This window comes from Vulpes lagopus, chromosome 3, assembly GCF_018345385.1.
Source record: "Vulpes lagopus strain Blue_001 chromosome 3, ASM1834538v1, whole genome shotgun sequence".
In the NCBI taxonomy this organism is placed as follows: domain Eukaryota; kingdom Metazoa; phylum Chordata; class Mammalia; order Carnivora; family Canidae; genus Vulpes; species Vulpes lagopus.
This window is the reverse complement of record NC_054826.1, coordinates 128,207,118-128,223,326: the sequence shown is the minus strand read 5'-3', so window position 1 is coordinate 128,223,326 and position 16,209 is coordinate 128,207,118. Positions and strand designations below refer to the sequence as shown.

Here is a 16,209-nt window from a genome sequence, read left to right as displayed (position 1 = left end):
TTCACTGAGGAGTGGAGCCCTGTCTGTGGGCCTTCCCCTTGCAGCTGAGAGGTCCCTGATGAAGGACAAGGGGACACTTGCCACATCAGTCAGAGCCAGCAGCTTAACCCTGAGAGCAGTTGCAGTGGACGTGGGACAGAATGGGAAGTCCTAAAAATAGAGAGAAGCTGCTCCCTGATCCCACTGCCCAAAGAAACAGCTGTGCTCCCTGCCAGCTGTTTTCACTTCCCTGTTTTGGTTTTTCAAATATTCCTACCTATAGTGATCATATTTTTTTTTTATTAACAGCAAATGCATTTTCATGGTATGTTATGGTTCTTTCGCTTAGTACTTTTTTAGTGCCTGTAAATATTCTACTTCAACTGAAAACTGTGGCTTGCATGCTCGCCTGTTTTTATAAATAAAGCTTTATTGGGATGTAGCCACACCCATTCACTTCCTGGCTGCTTTTCACAACAAAGATAGAATCAAGCCCTTGCAACAGCTAGCCTGTGGCCTGCGAGATCTACGCGTTTACCCTCGAGGCAGGCCTTGCTCTCTTTCACCATCCTCGTATTGTTGACTGTCGTGGTTCCTTCCAGGTTCAGCAGGCATCTTTGTGAGGATTCTGTGTTTTAGACCACTTGATGGGGGCATAGTGTGAGGACCACTGCCAGCGGGCCGTATTGCGAAGGAATTGGAGTTATGGAAGAGTCTTGCCAAGCCTGGCAAACAGGGCTCAGAGCTGAAATGGGGTTTGGAATTGATACTCTGAAATATCCAGGGAGAGGTGAGAAAAGGTGAGGGGCTAGAATTCAGTGCTGCTGTCAGAATATTCCTGAGGCTTCCTTGTTCCTTTGGGGGCCCCATGCTTTGGTTCTGCCGTCCCGATCGCAGGAGGCCCGTCTGGCAGTGCCCCTGGACTCAGGCGTGCAGGGAGGCAGTGAAGCATGTATCCAAAGCTTTCCCAGTAGGTGCAGAGTCCTGCAAACAAGCTCAGATGTGTTCCCTTTCTTCCCTCAGACAGTTTGAAAGTAGAGCAGGGCGGCTGTATTGTATAGTTACGGCCCCACACTGCCTCTCGAAGTTGCCATCAGGCATAGAGCACTGGGGGCCCCACGACTGTGTTCACACTGTGCGGCTAATGCTCCCCTGACAGCTCTGCTGCTTGGTACAGCCCTTCCTTCCTGGGGAGAGTGGGGCTCTGTGGGGCTCTGGGTGCAGAATGCAGTCGGAGGTGTGCTTGTTGATTAAAAGTGGGGGAAGGATTCCGCATCAGTGACCTGCCCTACCTTTCTTCAGGTAAATTAGTTCATTCCCTGCCCACTGGGCCAGCTTCTTGATTGACATTTTTAGCCAGGTAGGTGTTTGAGGTTTCCTGATCCTTAATTAACAATAACGGACCCTTGTGGTCACTTACTGCGTTCCACAGTTAGTGCTGTCGCCCACGTGTCGTGTGTGGACATGTGCCCCTGCGAGGACACGGGCTCGGGCCCTACAGCTGACACTCTTGTGTATCTCACTGAGCTGCCACAGGCTGCTGGTGGGGTCTGGATGCAGGGCTGGTAAGCTCTGCTCTGCCGCCGCGTATATGCTGCCCATCCCTGCCTTTTTGGTACCCACATCTGACTCGACTGTGCTTCAGGTGACAGACACCCAGCTCAGAGTGCAGAGAGGCACAAGGGATGGAACAGCTGTCCTGACCTACAGACAAGGCGGAGGGACTATGTCAAGCCCGATGGGATGCAGGGCCTGCAACGATGTCGTGGAGCCTCTGTCACCCTGTTTGTGGAGGGTGACACTGCAGTGCTTACTGCCTCCTGCTGCAGACCCTTCTCTGGGACAAGAGTGCCACCCCAGGGCAGCCCCGGTGGCGCAGCGGTTTGGCGCTGCCTGCGGCCTGGGGTGTGATCCTGGAGACCCAGGATCGAGTCCCACGTCAGGCTCCTTGCATGGAGCCTGCTTCTCCCTGTGTCTCTGCCTCTCTCTCTGCCTGTGTCTCTGCCTGTGTCTCTGCCTCTCTCTGTGTCTATGAATAAATAAGTTAAAAATCTTAAAAAAAAAAAAAAAAAAAACGAGTGCCACCACACTCCCCACTCCAGGTGGGACAGCTCTAGGAAGGCCTCAGGTGGGCCAGGCCTATTCCAGACTCTACTGTGGCTGGGGTGTGGGTCGTGGCCCCCATGACAGGGAGCTGGTGGGGAGGCCAGCAGGCTGAGCACCTGCACTGACACCATCCTCAACATCTCCCTACTCTGTTTCAATGGCAGTTCCTCACTAAGCCCATCACTGATTCCGTTTTTCTTCTTATGTCTGTGGTTCCTGCCTCACAGCCCCACATGCGTGCTTCTCACGAGGTGGATAATTGCTAACGGCTTGTCTGCATCAGAGCACTACAGGAGTGCTAGGAGGCAGAGAAGTCCCCCTTAAGGGCTGATCTGATTAGGGAAATGTAGTAGGAACAGAAAAGGTTGGGCTGTCAGGAAGCCTATGCCAACTAACACCACAAGAATTCAGAAGGCAGCATAGTTTGAGAATCACAAAACCTAGATTCTGGTCCCAGCCTAGTGAGTGTGTGCACCTGTCTGGGTTTTGTGCCCTGCTGCAGAGAGGACCTGAGGGATGGAGAGGCTGTCTGCGCTTGCTCCGCCAGGACTCTGATCTAGGCCTGAGGGAGGGTCTGTGGGGGACGGGACACCCAGAGGAAGGCATTTAAGACATCTTTTTATTTATTTTTTATTTTTCTAATACTGAAATTTTTAATTCCTTCCGTTTTTTTTTTTTTTATACTTCAAGTTTTCATTTTAAAACTGTTTCAGGGACACCTGGGTGACTCAGTGGTTGAGTGTCTGCCTTTGGCTCAGGTCGTGATCCCAAGTCCTGGGATTGAGTCCCGGGTCTGTCTCCCTGCAAGGAGGAGCCTGCTTCTCTCTGCCTGTCTCTGCTTCTCTCTCGGTGTGTCTCATGAATAAATAGATAAGTAATTTTTTAAAAAGTTTCAAACTTGGAAAAAGTTGCAGAAAGAGTATAGAGAATTCCCTATGCCCTCTACCGATGTTTACATAACCTGTGTGACCAGCTCATTGAGGAGATTGGGTGTGGATACCGTAGCATTTATTGACCTGTGGGCCTTACTCAGGTTTAGGTGGTGTTCCCGCTGATGTCCATTCTAGATTCAGTGGACATGACTCCTGAGCCCTCTACCTGGGGACAGGCCCTCAATCTCCACCTCCTTTCCTCTGTCTCCTAAAAGCTTGACAACTTAAAAATATTTTACTTAAATTCAGTTTAAGTAAAATATACTATTAGTTTCAGAAGTAGAAGTTAGTGATTCATCAGTTGCATAAACACCTAGTGATCATTACACCATGTGCTGTCTTTAATGCCCATCGCCCATCACCTCACTCACCTCCCATCCAGCAACCCTGTCTCTTTCCTGGAGTTAAGAGTTTTTTATGGTTTGCCTCTCTCTGTTTTTATCTTAATTTTTTCCCCATCTCCTATGTTCATCTGTTTTGTTTCTTAAACTCCACGTAGGAGTGAAACCATATGATAGTTGTCTTTTTCTGACTGATTCATTTTGCTTAACGTAATACTCCAGCTACATCCATGTTGTTGAAAATAGCAAGATTTCATTTTTTGATGGCTGAGTAACATTTCTTAGTATGGACTATATATAGTGCATCTTTTTTATCCATTCATCACTTGATGGACATCTGGCTTCTTTCCATAGTTTGGCTCTTGTGGACATTGTTGCTATAAACATTGGGGTACAGGTGGCCCTTTGGATCATTCCGTTTCTATCATGTGGGTAAATACCTAGTAGTACCATTGCTGGGTACTCTGTTTTTTACTGTTTGAGGAACTTCCATACTGTTTTTTGAGTAGCTGCACAAGCTTGCATTCCCACTAGCAGTATAAGAGGGCTCCCCTTTGGGGCACCTCAGTGGCTCAGTGGTTAAGCGTCTGCTTTTGGCTCCAGTCTTGATCCTGGGGTCCTGGGATCGAGTCCCACATCAAGTTCCCTGCAGTGAGCCTGCTTCTCCCTCTGCCTGTGTCTCTGCCTCTCTCTGTGTCTCTCATGAATAAGGAAATAAAATCTTAAAAAAAAAAAAGGGGGGGCTCCCCTTTCTCCACCTCCTCACCAACATCTGTTATTTCATGACTTGTTCATTTTATTTATTTATTTATTTGTTTATTATTTTTTTATTTTTTGTGTTCATTTTAGCCATTCTGACTGCTGTGAGGAGGTATCCCATTGTGGTTTTGATTTGTATTTCCCTGATGCCGAGAGATGTTGAGCATTTTTTCATATGAGATCTTGAAACTTTTTTTCCCCCCAAGATTTTATTTATCTGAAAGAGAAACTGTGAGCAAGGCAGAAAGATTGAGAGAGCATGCATTACTAGGGGTCAAGGGAGAAGCAGGCTCCCTGGGGCTCCATGCTAGGGGATCGTGATGTGAGCTGAAGGCAGACCCTTAACTGACTGAGCCACCCAGGGGCCCCGACCTTGATACTTTTGAAGACTCCTGGTCTGTTAGGTTGTGAAATACCCCTCAGTTTGAGCTTCTCTGAGGTTAACTAATGATTAAATGTACATTTTGCATTTTTGTCAAGAGTACCACAGGAGTGCCAGGCTGTCCTGGGCACGTCCTGTACAGAGCGCATGCTGTGCTCCATTCTGTCTGGTGGTCTGAACCTCGATCACTGCTTTCAGGTGACACCTGCCAGGTCTTGTACTTACTAATCCGTTTTTTTTTTTTTTTTACTTTTAGACTATGTAAATATTCTGTTTCTCATTTTTTCTTACACTGACTTTAGTAATCATGCAACTTCTTACCTGAAATAATATTACTATACCATTTGCCCATTGGCGATTTTCTGACTCCATCATTCTTTCTGTACTTATTAATTAGAGATCTTGTGCAAGAAACAGCTCTCCCTTCTCCCTTATTTAGGTAGGAATTCAGTGGTTTGTTTTTATCTGTATGGACTCGGGTATATAGGTTGTTCTGTTTCACGATCTATTCATATCATTGTCCATTTTCTTGTCCAGATGGCTGCAGATTTGGCCACTGGGAGCCTCCTCTGGTTGGCTCCTGTATCCTTCCCACATGCTCTTCTCATGCTGCAAGCATTTCACTTGCCTACTTTCTGGCATAGCAAGATATTCCAGACTCACTGGTACTTTCCCTGCTCCCATCTCTTCCAGGGACCCCGCTTCCTTTTGGGAATGGGATTTAAAACCAAGATATGGGTGCTGGGGGTGCTCGTGGTGTCGGGGTGCTGTCACCTCTGGGCCCTCCCCTGGACATCTGTCTTGGCTTTGATGGAATGTCAGCAGCTCCTGAACAATCCTGGTGGTGACTTTGTTCTTTGGAACACCAATTCCATTCTGAAAATCTCACAAAAACTCAGTTCCTACGTGGATGTGTTGAAGGAATAGGTGGCCCATGAATGTATTCAGAGCATAGTCTGTGTGGTTCTCTTACTGTTTGTATTTGCTCTCCCTATTTGAATATAGGATACATTTTCTCTGATGGAAGCAGTGAGGGCATCTCTGAACAGTTGATGTATTGCTTTAGGAGGCCAGGTATAGCATACTCTTAGCTCTTTGTGGTTTGTGTTGTGTGTTGCCATGATTGTCTTCATGGAGCTGTCTTGGTTTGTGGTCTCTAGGCAACTATGGGTATTAAGCCCCTTTCATCTGCATGATGAGCACTGTGTCCTCCTGCTCCTGAGTCCTTGCCTCGTTGGTCTTCCATGCTACAATAGATTTATTCCTCAGATTCTGCTGTTGCTTTATCCGTTACTTGAGTTGAAACCAAGGTTCTAGGGAGGTGAGGCAGAAGTTCATGCACAAGAGCCATCAAGGACATCGGCTTGACCACGGTGGGCTCCCTTTCCCTTCTCCTTTCTCGGGAAGCGTCTGTGTTGTACAGAAGACTGCCTTGTTGTAACCTTTGTGCTTTTAATGTGGACTTAATTTTGCAGCATGGGAAAGACTTTGAAGCCATTCAGAACAACATTGCACTCAAGTACAAGAAGAAAGGCAAGCCCGCGAGCATGGTGAAGAACAAGGAGCAGGTCCGGCACTTCTATTACCGCACGTGGCACAAGATCACCAAGTACATTGACTTTGATAATGGTGAGTGTGCTCAGACTTGGCTCCCGGGAAGGTGGCAGGTGTGGTTGGCTGCTGGTCAGGAGCTGGTTTCCAGCAAACCCACAAGACACACCCTCTGGCATTGTGCTCTCCCAGCCACATGGCCAGGGATTTCCCTGCCTCATGGTCCTTTGGCTGGTGGAATGCCTAGGATCCATCGCTTAAACTGAATTGTGAGGAGGCCGCACTTATTTCTAATGGCCCTGGGTGCCTGTGCTTCTAGGTCCCTGGCTCTCTCTGGGCCCGTGTCCCACCCTGGGAGGGGAGGGCCCCACAGTCGACGAGGAGAAGCAGACCATAGATCCTGGCCAGCCAGAATAGGGCCCCTCTGGTGCCCACCTTTCTCTCCCAAGCAGGGGCTGCTTCGGGTGAGGGTTGGGCATGGCCTGTGTGTGGTGGACTGGGGTGGGCTAGCTTTCCCAGAGCTCTTGTCTGGGTTTGAAGTCAGGCTCGAGTGATCTGTGTTCAGTTCACATGTCTGGGTCAGCACCCTCCCGCCCGGAGCAGCCTACCCAACCAGCCTCTGTCCTCAGGGGAGGTATTGCCACATGTCACACCTGCCACTCAGTCATTGATCATCTTTCTTTATGTTAACTCTTTGTTTCTACAACTTCACTCATAGCTTGGTCATTCCAGACATTTGCTTCTACTAACTTCTCTTGTTTCTGACATTCCTGGTAAAATAATGTAAGTTGTGATAGAGAACAACTCTGATGGCTGAGGCCTGTCACTCGCTTTGAACCTTTGTCATGTGCTGTTCGTGCCTGCCCTTGATGATCTCCTGTGTTTCTGCCTCAGCCCCACCTGTGGGCGCACTCTTGGCCTCTTTGGTGACCCTCAGGCACGTGTATGCCAGCACCACCTAGGCTGACCTGTCTGCCTCCTCCCTGGCTCCCCGGCAGGTCAGCATGCCAGGACCTGGGCTTCCTCCTCTGGCCTGAGAAAGGCCCAGAGAGCACGATTTGAGCTTTCTCTTTCTTTGAAGGATCAGATGGCAAATATCTTGGCTTTGGGGTTTGCAGTCTGTGGAACTTGTTGCGCTCTGCTGTCTTAGCTCATTTGTAGACAAAGGGTAAGCAGGTGTGCATTGGTGTGTTCCACAAACCCTTCCTTCAGAAACAGGTCCTGGGCTGCATTGGCCTGTGAGCCATAGTGTGCCGACTCCTGCCCTAAAGAAATCTCTCACTGCCACCAGCCTGTGTGGGAGCCCTTGGGGACAGGGCTGCTCAAGCTCTGAATGCTCACAGTTGTTACCTGACACTGTCACCTGAATGTATGTCCCTTTGAACCTTTGTGGACATCTGTCACCAGAGTCCTGCTGGTTGTACCTCAGAGCTGTTCTGGTCTCTCCTCACCACCTGGTCCCCCTTGCTCTTGTTCTAGATCATCGCTGTCCCCTGCTGTCTGGTCCCACCCTGCCCCTCATGCCACGAGATGGGCACCAGGTGTGCATCTGCCGGGCTGCTTCCTTGCCTGAGCCCCTCCTGCGGCTCCACCAGGTGTTCTCCTCCTGATCTGTGGGCTGGCAGGAATAGGGTCTCCACCCTCATGTGTACTTGCACTGTACCCCCCGCTGATCAACCTCCCTCACCCTGCTCCCTCCCCAGGCGGAGCTGTGTTCTCCTCCCAGAAATCCCTCCCTGAATCCTTCCCTGCCCCTGCTTCTGCCTGGTGGGGGCCTGTCACTGAGCATGTCACCCTCAGGGCAGACAAGAAAACCCACGCTCATTTGTGCACGTTCCTGCCTGGGACCCCCCAGACAGTCAGTGGGAGCTGAGACCTCTCCTTCTTCCCAGACACCCTCCACTATCTCAGCACAGCACCTTCCCCCCGCTCCTGGGTGTGCCACCTTTTCATGCTGCTGTGGAATTTCTCTGTGCTTCCTGTGGAGCGTTAATTTGTTGAGTTTGATGTTGCTACAGGTGAATAAATTTTACCTTTCCTTTTGGACCAGCAGGTCCCTTTGGTGGCCTTACACTGTGCACTTGTGGATGTACCCGTTCACATAGCACTTTCCTTTGGAAACACTTTCTTTGGATAAATCACACAATGGAGAGGAGATTATTTATTTATTTATTTAAAGACTTTATTTATTCATGAGAGACAGAGAGAGGCAGAGACACAGGAGGAGGGAGAAGCAGGCCCCATGCCGGGAGCCCGACGTTGGACTCGATCCCGGGACTCCGGGGTCACCCCTTGAGCCAGAGGCAGGCGCTAAACTGCTGAGCCACCCAGGGATCCCCCCTCCCTTTTTTTTTTTAAGATTTATTTATTTATTTATGATAGAGAGAGAGACAAAATTTTATTTTCCATTTGCTAATGAACTTTTGTTTTCCTTTTCTGGTGATTTCATCACACCTGAGTGTTAGGAGTTTGAAAAGGGCTCTCTGGGGAGAAGCCAGAGAGAGCAGTTGTGAGGACAGGGGAGGGACGGCAGCACGGGTAACTGCTCTGTGAAGTGGTGGAGAAGGCGCCGGACTGGGCTGGGCCTGTGCCGGTGGACGGCACTCAGGTTTGGCTTCAGGTAACACAGACCTCAAAGCATCGTGGTCTTCTGCACAGAGAGATTGGTTCTCCTGTGGCAGAGACGTCAGATAGGAGGTCCAGTGCGGTCACTGGGAACTCCGGGCCTGCCCTCTTGCCACTCTGCCGTGCCCAGCACAGTGCTTGGTCCAGGATGGCTCCGTGGGCTAGACCGGGGTGCCAAAGGACCCATTCGTCCTCAGTCAGTCTTCAGTCATTTTGGGAGCTTCTGGAAGTCTCCTGATCACTCTAGAGGCCAGGACTTAGTGGTGCAGCCCGATCTAGCCGCAGGGCAGGCTGGGATGTGCACCGTCTGACCTGGATTCGTTGCTTCCTGAGTGAGGTGCATCTGTTACTGAGGAGCAGGGGAGAGTGGATACCAGTACCGTGAGGGCTGGGGCTGCCGTTCCTCCTCTGTCTGGCCTCAGGGGGGTCATCAGTGATCAGAGATGGTGTGACACGTCCGCTTCCGTGGTCACAGGCCTCTTGCCTCACACAGAGGTTGGGTGGTTCTGTGTGCGGAGGGAGATGGTCTCAGCCCACCTCCTGTGGCCCCACTGGCCTCCCAGGCTCCTCCCGGGGCAGCCCTCTGCCCGTTAGCATTTCCTGGCGCCAGCCCAATTTTCTAATCTAACTTCTCATTTTGAAAATTTGAAAAGCAGCCCTGTGTTCCTGTGTGTGCCTCACTTCGTTTTGCCCGGGGTTGCCATCCTGGGAGGCACGTGCGGTGGTCGGAACCACGGGACGAACAGTGCTCACGTGCCCCTGCCCTCCTGTGCCCGAGCTGGTCAGCCCGGTGGGGACGTCTTCCGCTTCTAAAGCTCTGTCCCTTCTTGGTGTTTCAGTGTTCTCCCGTGGGCTGAAGAAGTCGTCCCAGGAGCTGTACGGTCTGATCTGCTACGGCGAGCTGCGGAAGAAGGTCGGGGGCTGTGAGTATGGGGCGCCAGGGCTCCTGCAGTGCTCGTGGCTGGGGACGTGATGTGGTTTCCGGAATGCTCACAGCTCCTCCTGGCAGGGCCTGCTCTCCTGTCACTGTTGGGTCTTTGATGCCACAGCTCTTCTCCCTCCAGCTTGAATCTTGAAAACATTTTAGGGAGCAGGGAGTTGAAGAGCACCTGAGCCTCTGCATGCCTGCACCTTCATGAGACTTACCTGTCGCAGACAGCAGCCCCACCTGCGTGCCCCACCCCACGAGTGCACTTTCTCTTACTCAGCATCTGACTGCAGGCATCCTGGCAGGGCTCTCCTGCAGGCATCCCATGTCACTTGAGCCCAGGGACATTGTTCTGCATGCCCACAGTCCTGTCACCACCTGATGTGTTTAGCATTTATGTCGCAGGCACCATGGTCTTACCTAGCAGCTGCCTGTCTTCAGGGTGCCAGGTGGGGATGTGGTCCTAGGTATACCTGTGGTGCCCCCTTGGGGCTGTTGATGAGATAGACGAGCCTCACCTTTGGTCTTGTGTGACACTGGTGCTTGGAATGATCTGGGCTACTCCCCATATGTCCCTCTGCTTGTCTCCTGTAACCAACGTAGGCATGCTCTGGCTTTCCGGGGGCACCATCTACTTAGTGGCCTACCTCGCCTCCCCGTGTGACCCCAGGCAAGGGGTGCCCTTGTCTATGCAGGTGCCACTGGGCACCGTCACATGGCGGAAGGGTGCTTACCCACAGGGTCACTCCAGAGGCCCAGTGAGACCATGTGACAGGGTCATAAGCCGTCTCCTCCCTGGTCACGCAGCAGAATGCCACTGCTCAGTGGGCAGCAAGGCGGTTGGTGTGGAATCAGCAGAGGGATCAGGAGGGAGGGCGTTTGAGGGCTGCTCTGCACACGCTAGCCTAGAAGCAGGCAAAAACCCTACAGGTGGCCTGGCTCCCAACCCAGTCCTTCCTGTGGTCTGAGCACTTATTTGTCACCTGCTGGCCTGTCGTGGAGTGCTCCCAGCGTGAGTGGTGTACAGGCACTGACTGCCCCCGGTCACTGCTGTGGTGGCCTCTCCTCGCTCTCCCAGCCTGCCTGAGTCCTCGTGAGGCTGGCCTGCTCCCTGACCTTGGGCAGCTTACCGTCACTCCACTGGGCAGCACTGGGACCCCGGCCCAGGGGCCTCTGTACTTGGACTTCTGTTCCTCTTCCTGCCACCCTGCAGCTCAGAGAAGCCAGTCCTACTTGTGACATCCCACCAGCCCCTCTTGGCCTCCACGCATGCAGCCTCCCCCCAAGGCCCCACTTGAGCCCCGCCTGCCCCCCACTTGCAGGTCACTCGCTGGCACACTGGGTGCCCTGCACACTGCAGCGTCTCATGACTGCATGCTGGTAGCCTTTTCTGGACTGTGCAGAAATTGTGGTCGGAGCCTGCTTTTGTTTAACACTGGGCCTCCGAACGAACATGAACCCTGAAACGGTGGGCGTTGAGTCTGCTGTGTTCCTAGGACTCAGACACACGCTACATGTGTGCAGCCTCAGGGCAGCTACTGCGCTGCCTGGTGTCCCAGGGGCTGAGGAGGCTCTGTCGTGATGAAAATCTCCTTGGCTGCTAAGTGACAGGTGATGCTTTGCCCCCAGGACTGAGTCTTAGACCCAGAGCTCATTTCTCCTGCCGCAGCGGCCCATCTCCCATCCTCACTTGCGTGTTCAGTTAGCTTTTCTCTGAAGGGTGGCTCCTCGCATGGTGCCCATCGAGTGACTCAAACCCTGAAATCTCAGTGGCTCAGCTCCTGGACGTTCTGTCTGTCCGGCAAGCCAGATGCAGGACCAATGGGCCCTTCCATCCCCTTTGGCTTTCCCTTTAATCTCTGCTCACATGCCCACGAACCTCCAGGACAGGCTGCCCTCTGGCCATGCGCTTGCTTGGCCCTGCAGACCCTGCCTTCACATGGGAATCCCTGCTGTGCTTCCCGCTGATGGTGCTGCTTTGTCGCATAACCATGTGAGGCAGGGCCATGCTGGGTCCCCGGTCAGTGAGCAGGGCTGTGCGCCTGCCTCTTCCTTGCTGGGCCTTCTGTCCCGGAGGCCCGTCTCCATCTGGCCTGTTGCCCTGCAGCCTGCAGGATGTGTCTTGCTGTTTCTCGTCACATGCTTGTCACGTGTGGCTGTGAATTCTTCCAGTGATTATTTGTAAAGCTTTATGTTGTCTTCAGTCTTGAAAGGTGTTTTTGCTGGATGGAGAGCTCGGATTGGGCAGTTTTTCCTTCCTTCACTGTAAAGATTTGTTCCTTTATCTCTGGCCTTCGCCATTCCTGGGGAGAGGCCACCGGCTGCTGTGTCTCTGCTGCTCTGGAAGGGATGCATTACTTTTCTGTGCTGCTTTAAGGATTTTGTCCTTGTCTTGGTTTTTGGCCTGGCTCTGTGTTTGTGGCTTATTGTTTTTATCCCTGAGTACGTAAGAGTTTAAGAAATTTTCGATGATCCCCAAACATTCACCATCTACCAGGTTACTCATGTTCTTGCACATGTAATTTCGTTTTTCCTTGGACATTTTTGGGACAGCAGCAACTGTGGGAGGGTGCAGAGGAACGTGGTGTCAGCTCTGGTGAACACGTATGGTCTTGGGTCCTTGTTCACCTACCCTGGGAACCTGGGGACCCAAAGCAGACCACGATGGGCCAGCAGATGACACGAGCCCAGCAGGAGAAGCATGTGGTGGTGACCCTGAGAAGGGAATCTGAGCTGGGCGGCTAGGGAGGAGCAGAGGCTTGGTGTGGTGGGGGTCGGGGGTCAGGAGCAGCTGCATGGAGGCAGGTTATGGTTCCCCGAGAAAGTCTTGGTGGGTGGAGAGGATACACAGGTGGGGATGGCACGCTCCACCCAGGCTTTGTGGGAGGAGCTGCAGCTAACGTGGGGGGTTGTGTTCTGGGAGACTTTGTTGGGTCTTCTGGGGAGGAGCTGGGATATTTGCTTCCTACATTGATGAGAGTTAATCAGGAAATCTTCACTGATCTTGCTCCTGAGGGCTTCATGGTCACATTTATTTGTTTTTCCATTTAAAGGTATGGACGACAAGAACGCGACCAAGTTGAATGAACTCATTCAGGCGGGGTAAGTAGGGCTTGTGTTGTGGAGCGCCGCTGTTGCTTTGGGACGCGTGCGTGCTTCCCGAAGCCCAGAACTAGAGATGTGTGGTTTTTCTCACCGAGGTCCATAATGTGCCCAACCTTCACAGTGAAAGCTGACTGTGCCGTGCAGCCCCAGGAGAGCAGGGTGTCATCGCCTGGGCTGCTCCCCATCTCGTTCTTCCCGTGGGCTCCCTGGCAGGGTGGCAGCACCCACAGGGCCCTCACCACCTCCTGTTCGCGCCCCCGTCCCCACCTGCGCGTGGGCTGCGGGTGGCTTCTGGCCAGAGCAGGCCCACACTCAGCCTTCCTGTTGCCCTCCTGACCCCTTCCCTGTGCCTGCCCGCCGAGGCTCCGTGCCCCTAGAGTGAAGGAGGTCTGGCGCCGTCTGTCCTCACACTCGCGGTGTCCAGAGCTCAAGGTTCTCCCACTTGCTCTGCCCCGAGTGCAGTGACCATTCCTGTGGCAGAGATGGCGTATGGCACGTGCCTTGTGCTCCATTCACCCACTGTCTCAGTGGAACTTTAGTTTGCTCTCTGGCCCACATTTCAGAGTGGCCTTCAAGGCATCCTTCATTGTCAGCTTCGGTAGTTGGTCCCTGGTCTCCAGCCACGTGTCTGACTCGGGGCGGCCCGGACCTTCCTCTGCTCCACAGTCTGCGGATTCCGTGTGCATGGATTTCCCACCCGGCGTGGCTGCCATGTTGATGGCTGTCGTGGCCTCCCACTCACCCTGCCAGAGCGGGTGTACTCTCTCCGGATCTCTGCCCCTTGCCCTAGATGGGCCCTCAGGCCATCCCCAGGCCCCTGCTGGTCCAAGGCTAGCTGTCCCCTGGAACAGTCTTCACTGGTCTCTGCTGCATTTGCAGGACATGGCCTTCTGGCACCTCTGGTGGCATTTCTCCCTCAGCCTGGTGTTGGATGGCCTGCACGTCCCCATCCCTCAGGCGTGAGCTCCTGACAGGTGGTGCCGGCTGTGTGGTTTCTGCTCTGGCTCCGGCCCAGCGTCTTCCCTTACATATGCTCCTCTTGGGTTCCCGCGAGTTTATTTCTGTGAACTGCCCCTGTTTGGAACCAGGCGTGGTGGTAACTGGGATGCAAGTATCAGCGCTATGCCAGGCGGTGCGGGTAGCCTTCACAACTGGTGTCTTGGGGCAGACAGAGCCTCCTGGAGGCATGTGGGTATGCTTAGGAGCAGGTGGCTCATTGGTCGTGTACCCCACGCCCCATTCACCTGTGGCACTGGCAGTGCCCGCCTTCCTACCCTCACACAGGCCCTGCAGCATTTGGGGACAAGCTGGGCTTGTGAGCTGTTTGGGCTGCCTGTGTGCCTCTGAGGACCTGCGTCGAGAGCCCAGAGGGTGCTTGGCGGAGGTGGTTTCTGGCATTAGTGTCTCCCCTGCGAGGCGGAGCGCCCACCCTGGATGCGATCTGAGGAGAGCCTTTTTCACCTTTTATTTTACTTGGGTCCCAACTTGTTGGCTGAGCCAGTGTTCTGGTTCTTTGTGCTCAGGGGCATCAGGGACTGGTTTGCTGGAAAAGCTGTGAGTTTTCTTGGCCTGTGTTGGTCCTGTTGTGAGAGGCTGCACACAGAGCAGGGGGTGGCCTCCTGGGTTTCTGGAAGGACATGCGGGCCTGCTTCAGAGTTGATCTCATGTGAGGAAGGCGTGTTGATACATGTGAATGTGGCTGGGTGGTTGGCATTAGGGGCTGCTGGAGGTTGGAGAGCGCCTGAGCTGGGGGGCAGCAGGGTCGAGGAAACACACAGTACTGGGTCCCCACAGTCTCCGCAAGGAGCCATCACAGTAAAGCCCGGAGGCAACATGACTGTTAACATGGTTCTGAACAAGTGAGGATCTAGGAGGAGCATCTACATCTCCTGTTTGCTTTGAATATTTAGTAACATGATATTGGGATGTCACCTGTGAGCAGTCAACGCGCAGGCGTCTGGACTGATAGGATCGGTGATTGGGTGAAAACCAGGGGGACAAGAGAGAGACTCCCTGTGCAGCATTCCCCACAACCTCTGTAGCCACCCAGCCAAGGAGGGCAGCAGAAGTTCTCTGTCTCTGGGGTGTGGGCTGTGCACGGGCACTTCTGATGAGGGCCGTGTAGGGAGGCAGGAAGGAGCCAGACAGACATGACCTCAGCCCCGCAGCATCAATGTCCAGGTGACAGGCAGGTCAGACGACAGGGGCAGGTCACGTTGAAGGTGTGGGGACGTGTCTGTTCTCCCAACATGAGCCCGCAGAGGATGGGGTTGCAGCCAGGGTCACAGTGCGCCTCCTTCCCTGGCTGTGCTCAGTGTAACAACCGCGCAGGAGAATTCACCGGTCCTCCCTGCACAGCCCCCTCCAGCCCCAGATCAAGAAGGGGGTAAGTGTTCCAGCACCAGCCTCCCCAGAACCTCCGCCTGTGCCACCCCCCTCCCATGGCTCGGGGTGAGGAGGGCAGACGGAAGCGGTCCGTTTCCCACAGCTGCGGGTGGAGAGGCGTCAGCACTGTCCGAGAAGGTGTTCACTCACAGCAGGAGTGCAGGGGAGTCCGTACCTCACCCTCTTAGTGTGCGTGCTCTCTGACCCCACAGCCCCACTTCTGGAAAGCCCTCAGGTCCGTGGTGAGCCGCGCCGTAGGGCGCACGTCACAGCGTTGCTCACGCTGGCGGAAGGGTGCTGCAGAGAGGAGCCTGGCTCCTGGGCGGGCTTGGGGGGCTCTGTTCTTATTTTTGGAAGTGAGTGGGGTGCGCATGTGGCCGCAGCAGGGGGACTCAGTGCGTGGCTCCTGCTCCCACCAGCACCCCGGGATGGTCGGTGCCTGGGTTACCCCTGCTCTTCACACCTGTGTCCTGTTCGAGTATTTGACAAGCAAGCTTCTGTCTGGTTAGAGGAGGGAAGGGTGTTCTTTCTGGTTAGCTTTAGGCTGCTGACCACGTTTGCTGTGTGGTGTTCTACTTATGAAAATGCGTTTATCTGTATTTCTAGCACCAGAACTGTAGCACCTGTGGCTTCACCCTCGGGGCTCCATCAGGAGTGGATGCTGTCGCTGCCTGATGAAATGGTGTCCGAACCCTTGGAGGGTTGTGGAGACCCCCCAGTGTGGCCCTGAGACCTCCCGCATCAGGGACAGATAGGAGCCAGCTCCAGCAGAGCTTGTGAGGCCCCGGGCTGGAGGAGTGTCCCCCAGAGGCTAGCGGCCCTCGCCTCCTGCTTCCCTACGCCTTCCCCACCAGACCCGTCATGTCTGGTGGTTCAGAGCATCACCCAGATGCTGCTGTGGGCACCAGACTGCACGCCTCCCTTGGAAGGTTGCTGGCTGCTTACCCGGGCTCCCTCTCCGCCACAGGTGACTGGCTCTTCCCTGTCCCCCGGCTGTGAGTCGGAGTCTGCCCCAGCCCCGAGCCTCTGCTGAGTGTGTGTCTCACGTGTCCTCCACGTATGGCCAGACAGCACGTCACCCCCCCTCCCCCAGTGCTCTGGGCACCTCCCTGTCAG

At 53.7% G+C, this 16,209-nt stretch overlaps 1 protein-coding gene across 5 annotated transcripts in view; it reads left to right on the top strand.

The window, feature by feature from the left end:
* CRAMP1 (cramped chromatin regulator homolog 1) overlaps positions 1–16,209 on the top strand; it is a 55,140-nt gene that overhangs the window by 12,465 nt on the left and 26,466 nt on the right. For all 5 annotated transcript variants that reach the window (XM_041747754.1, XM_041747755.1, XM_041747753.1 and 2 more), the window contains 3 exons: positions 5,975–6,128; positions 9,515–9,598; positions 12,657–12,705. In XM_041747754.1, coding sequence (XP_041603688.1) covers positions 5,975–6,128; positions 9,515–9,598; positions 12,657–12,705 — 287 coding nt within the window. The remainder of the gene's footprint in view (positions 1–5,974; positions 6,129–9,514; positions 9,599–12,656; positions 12,706–16,209) is intronic.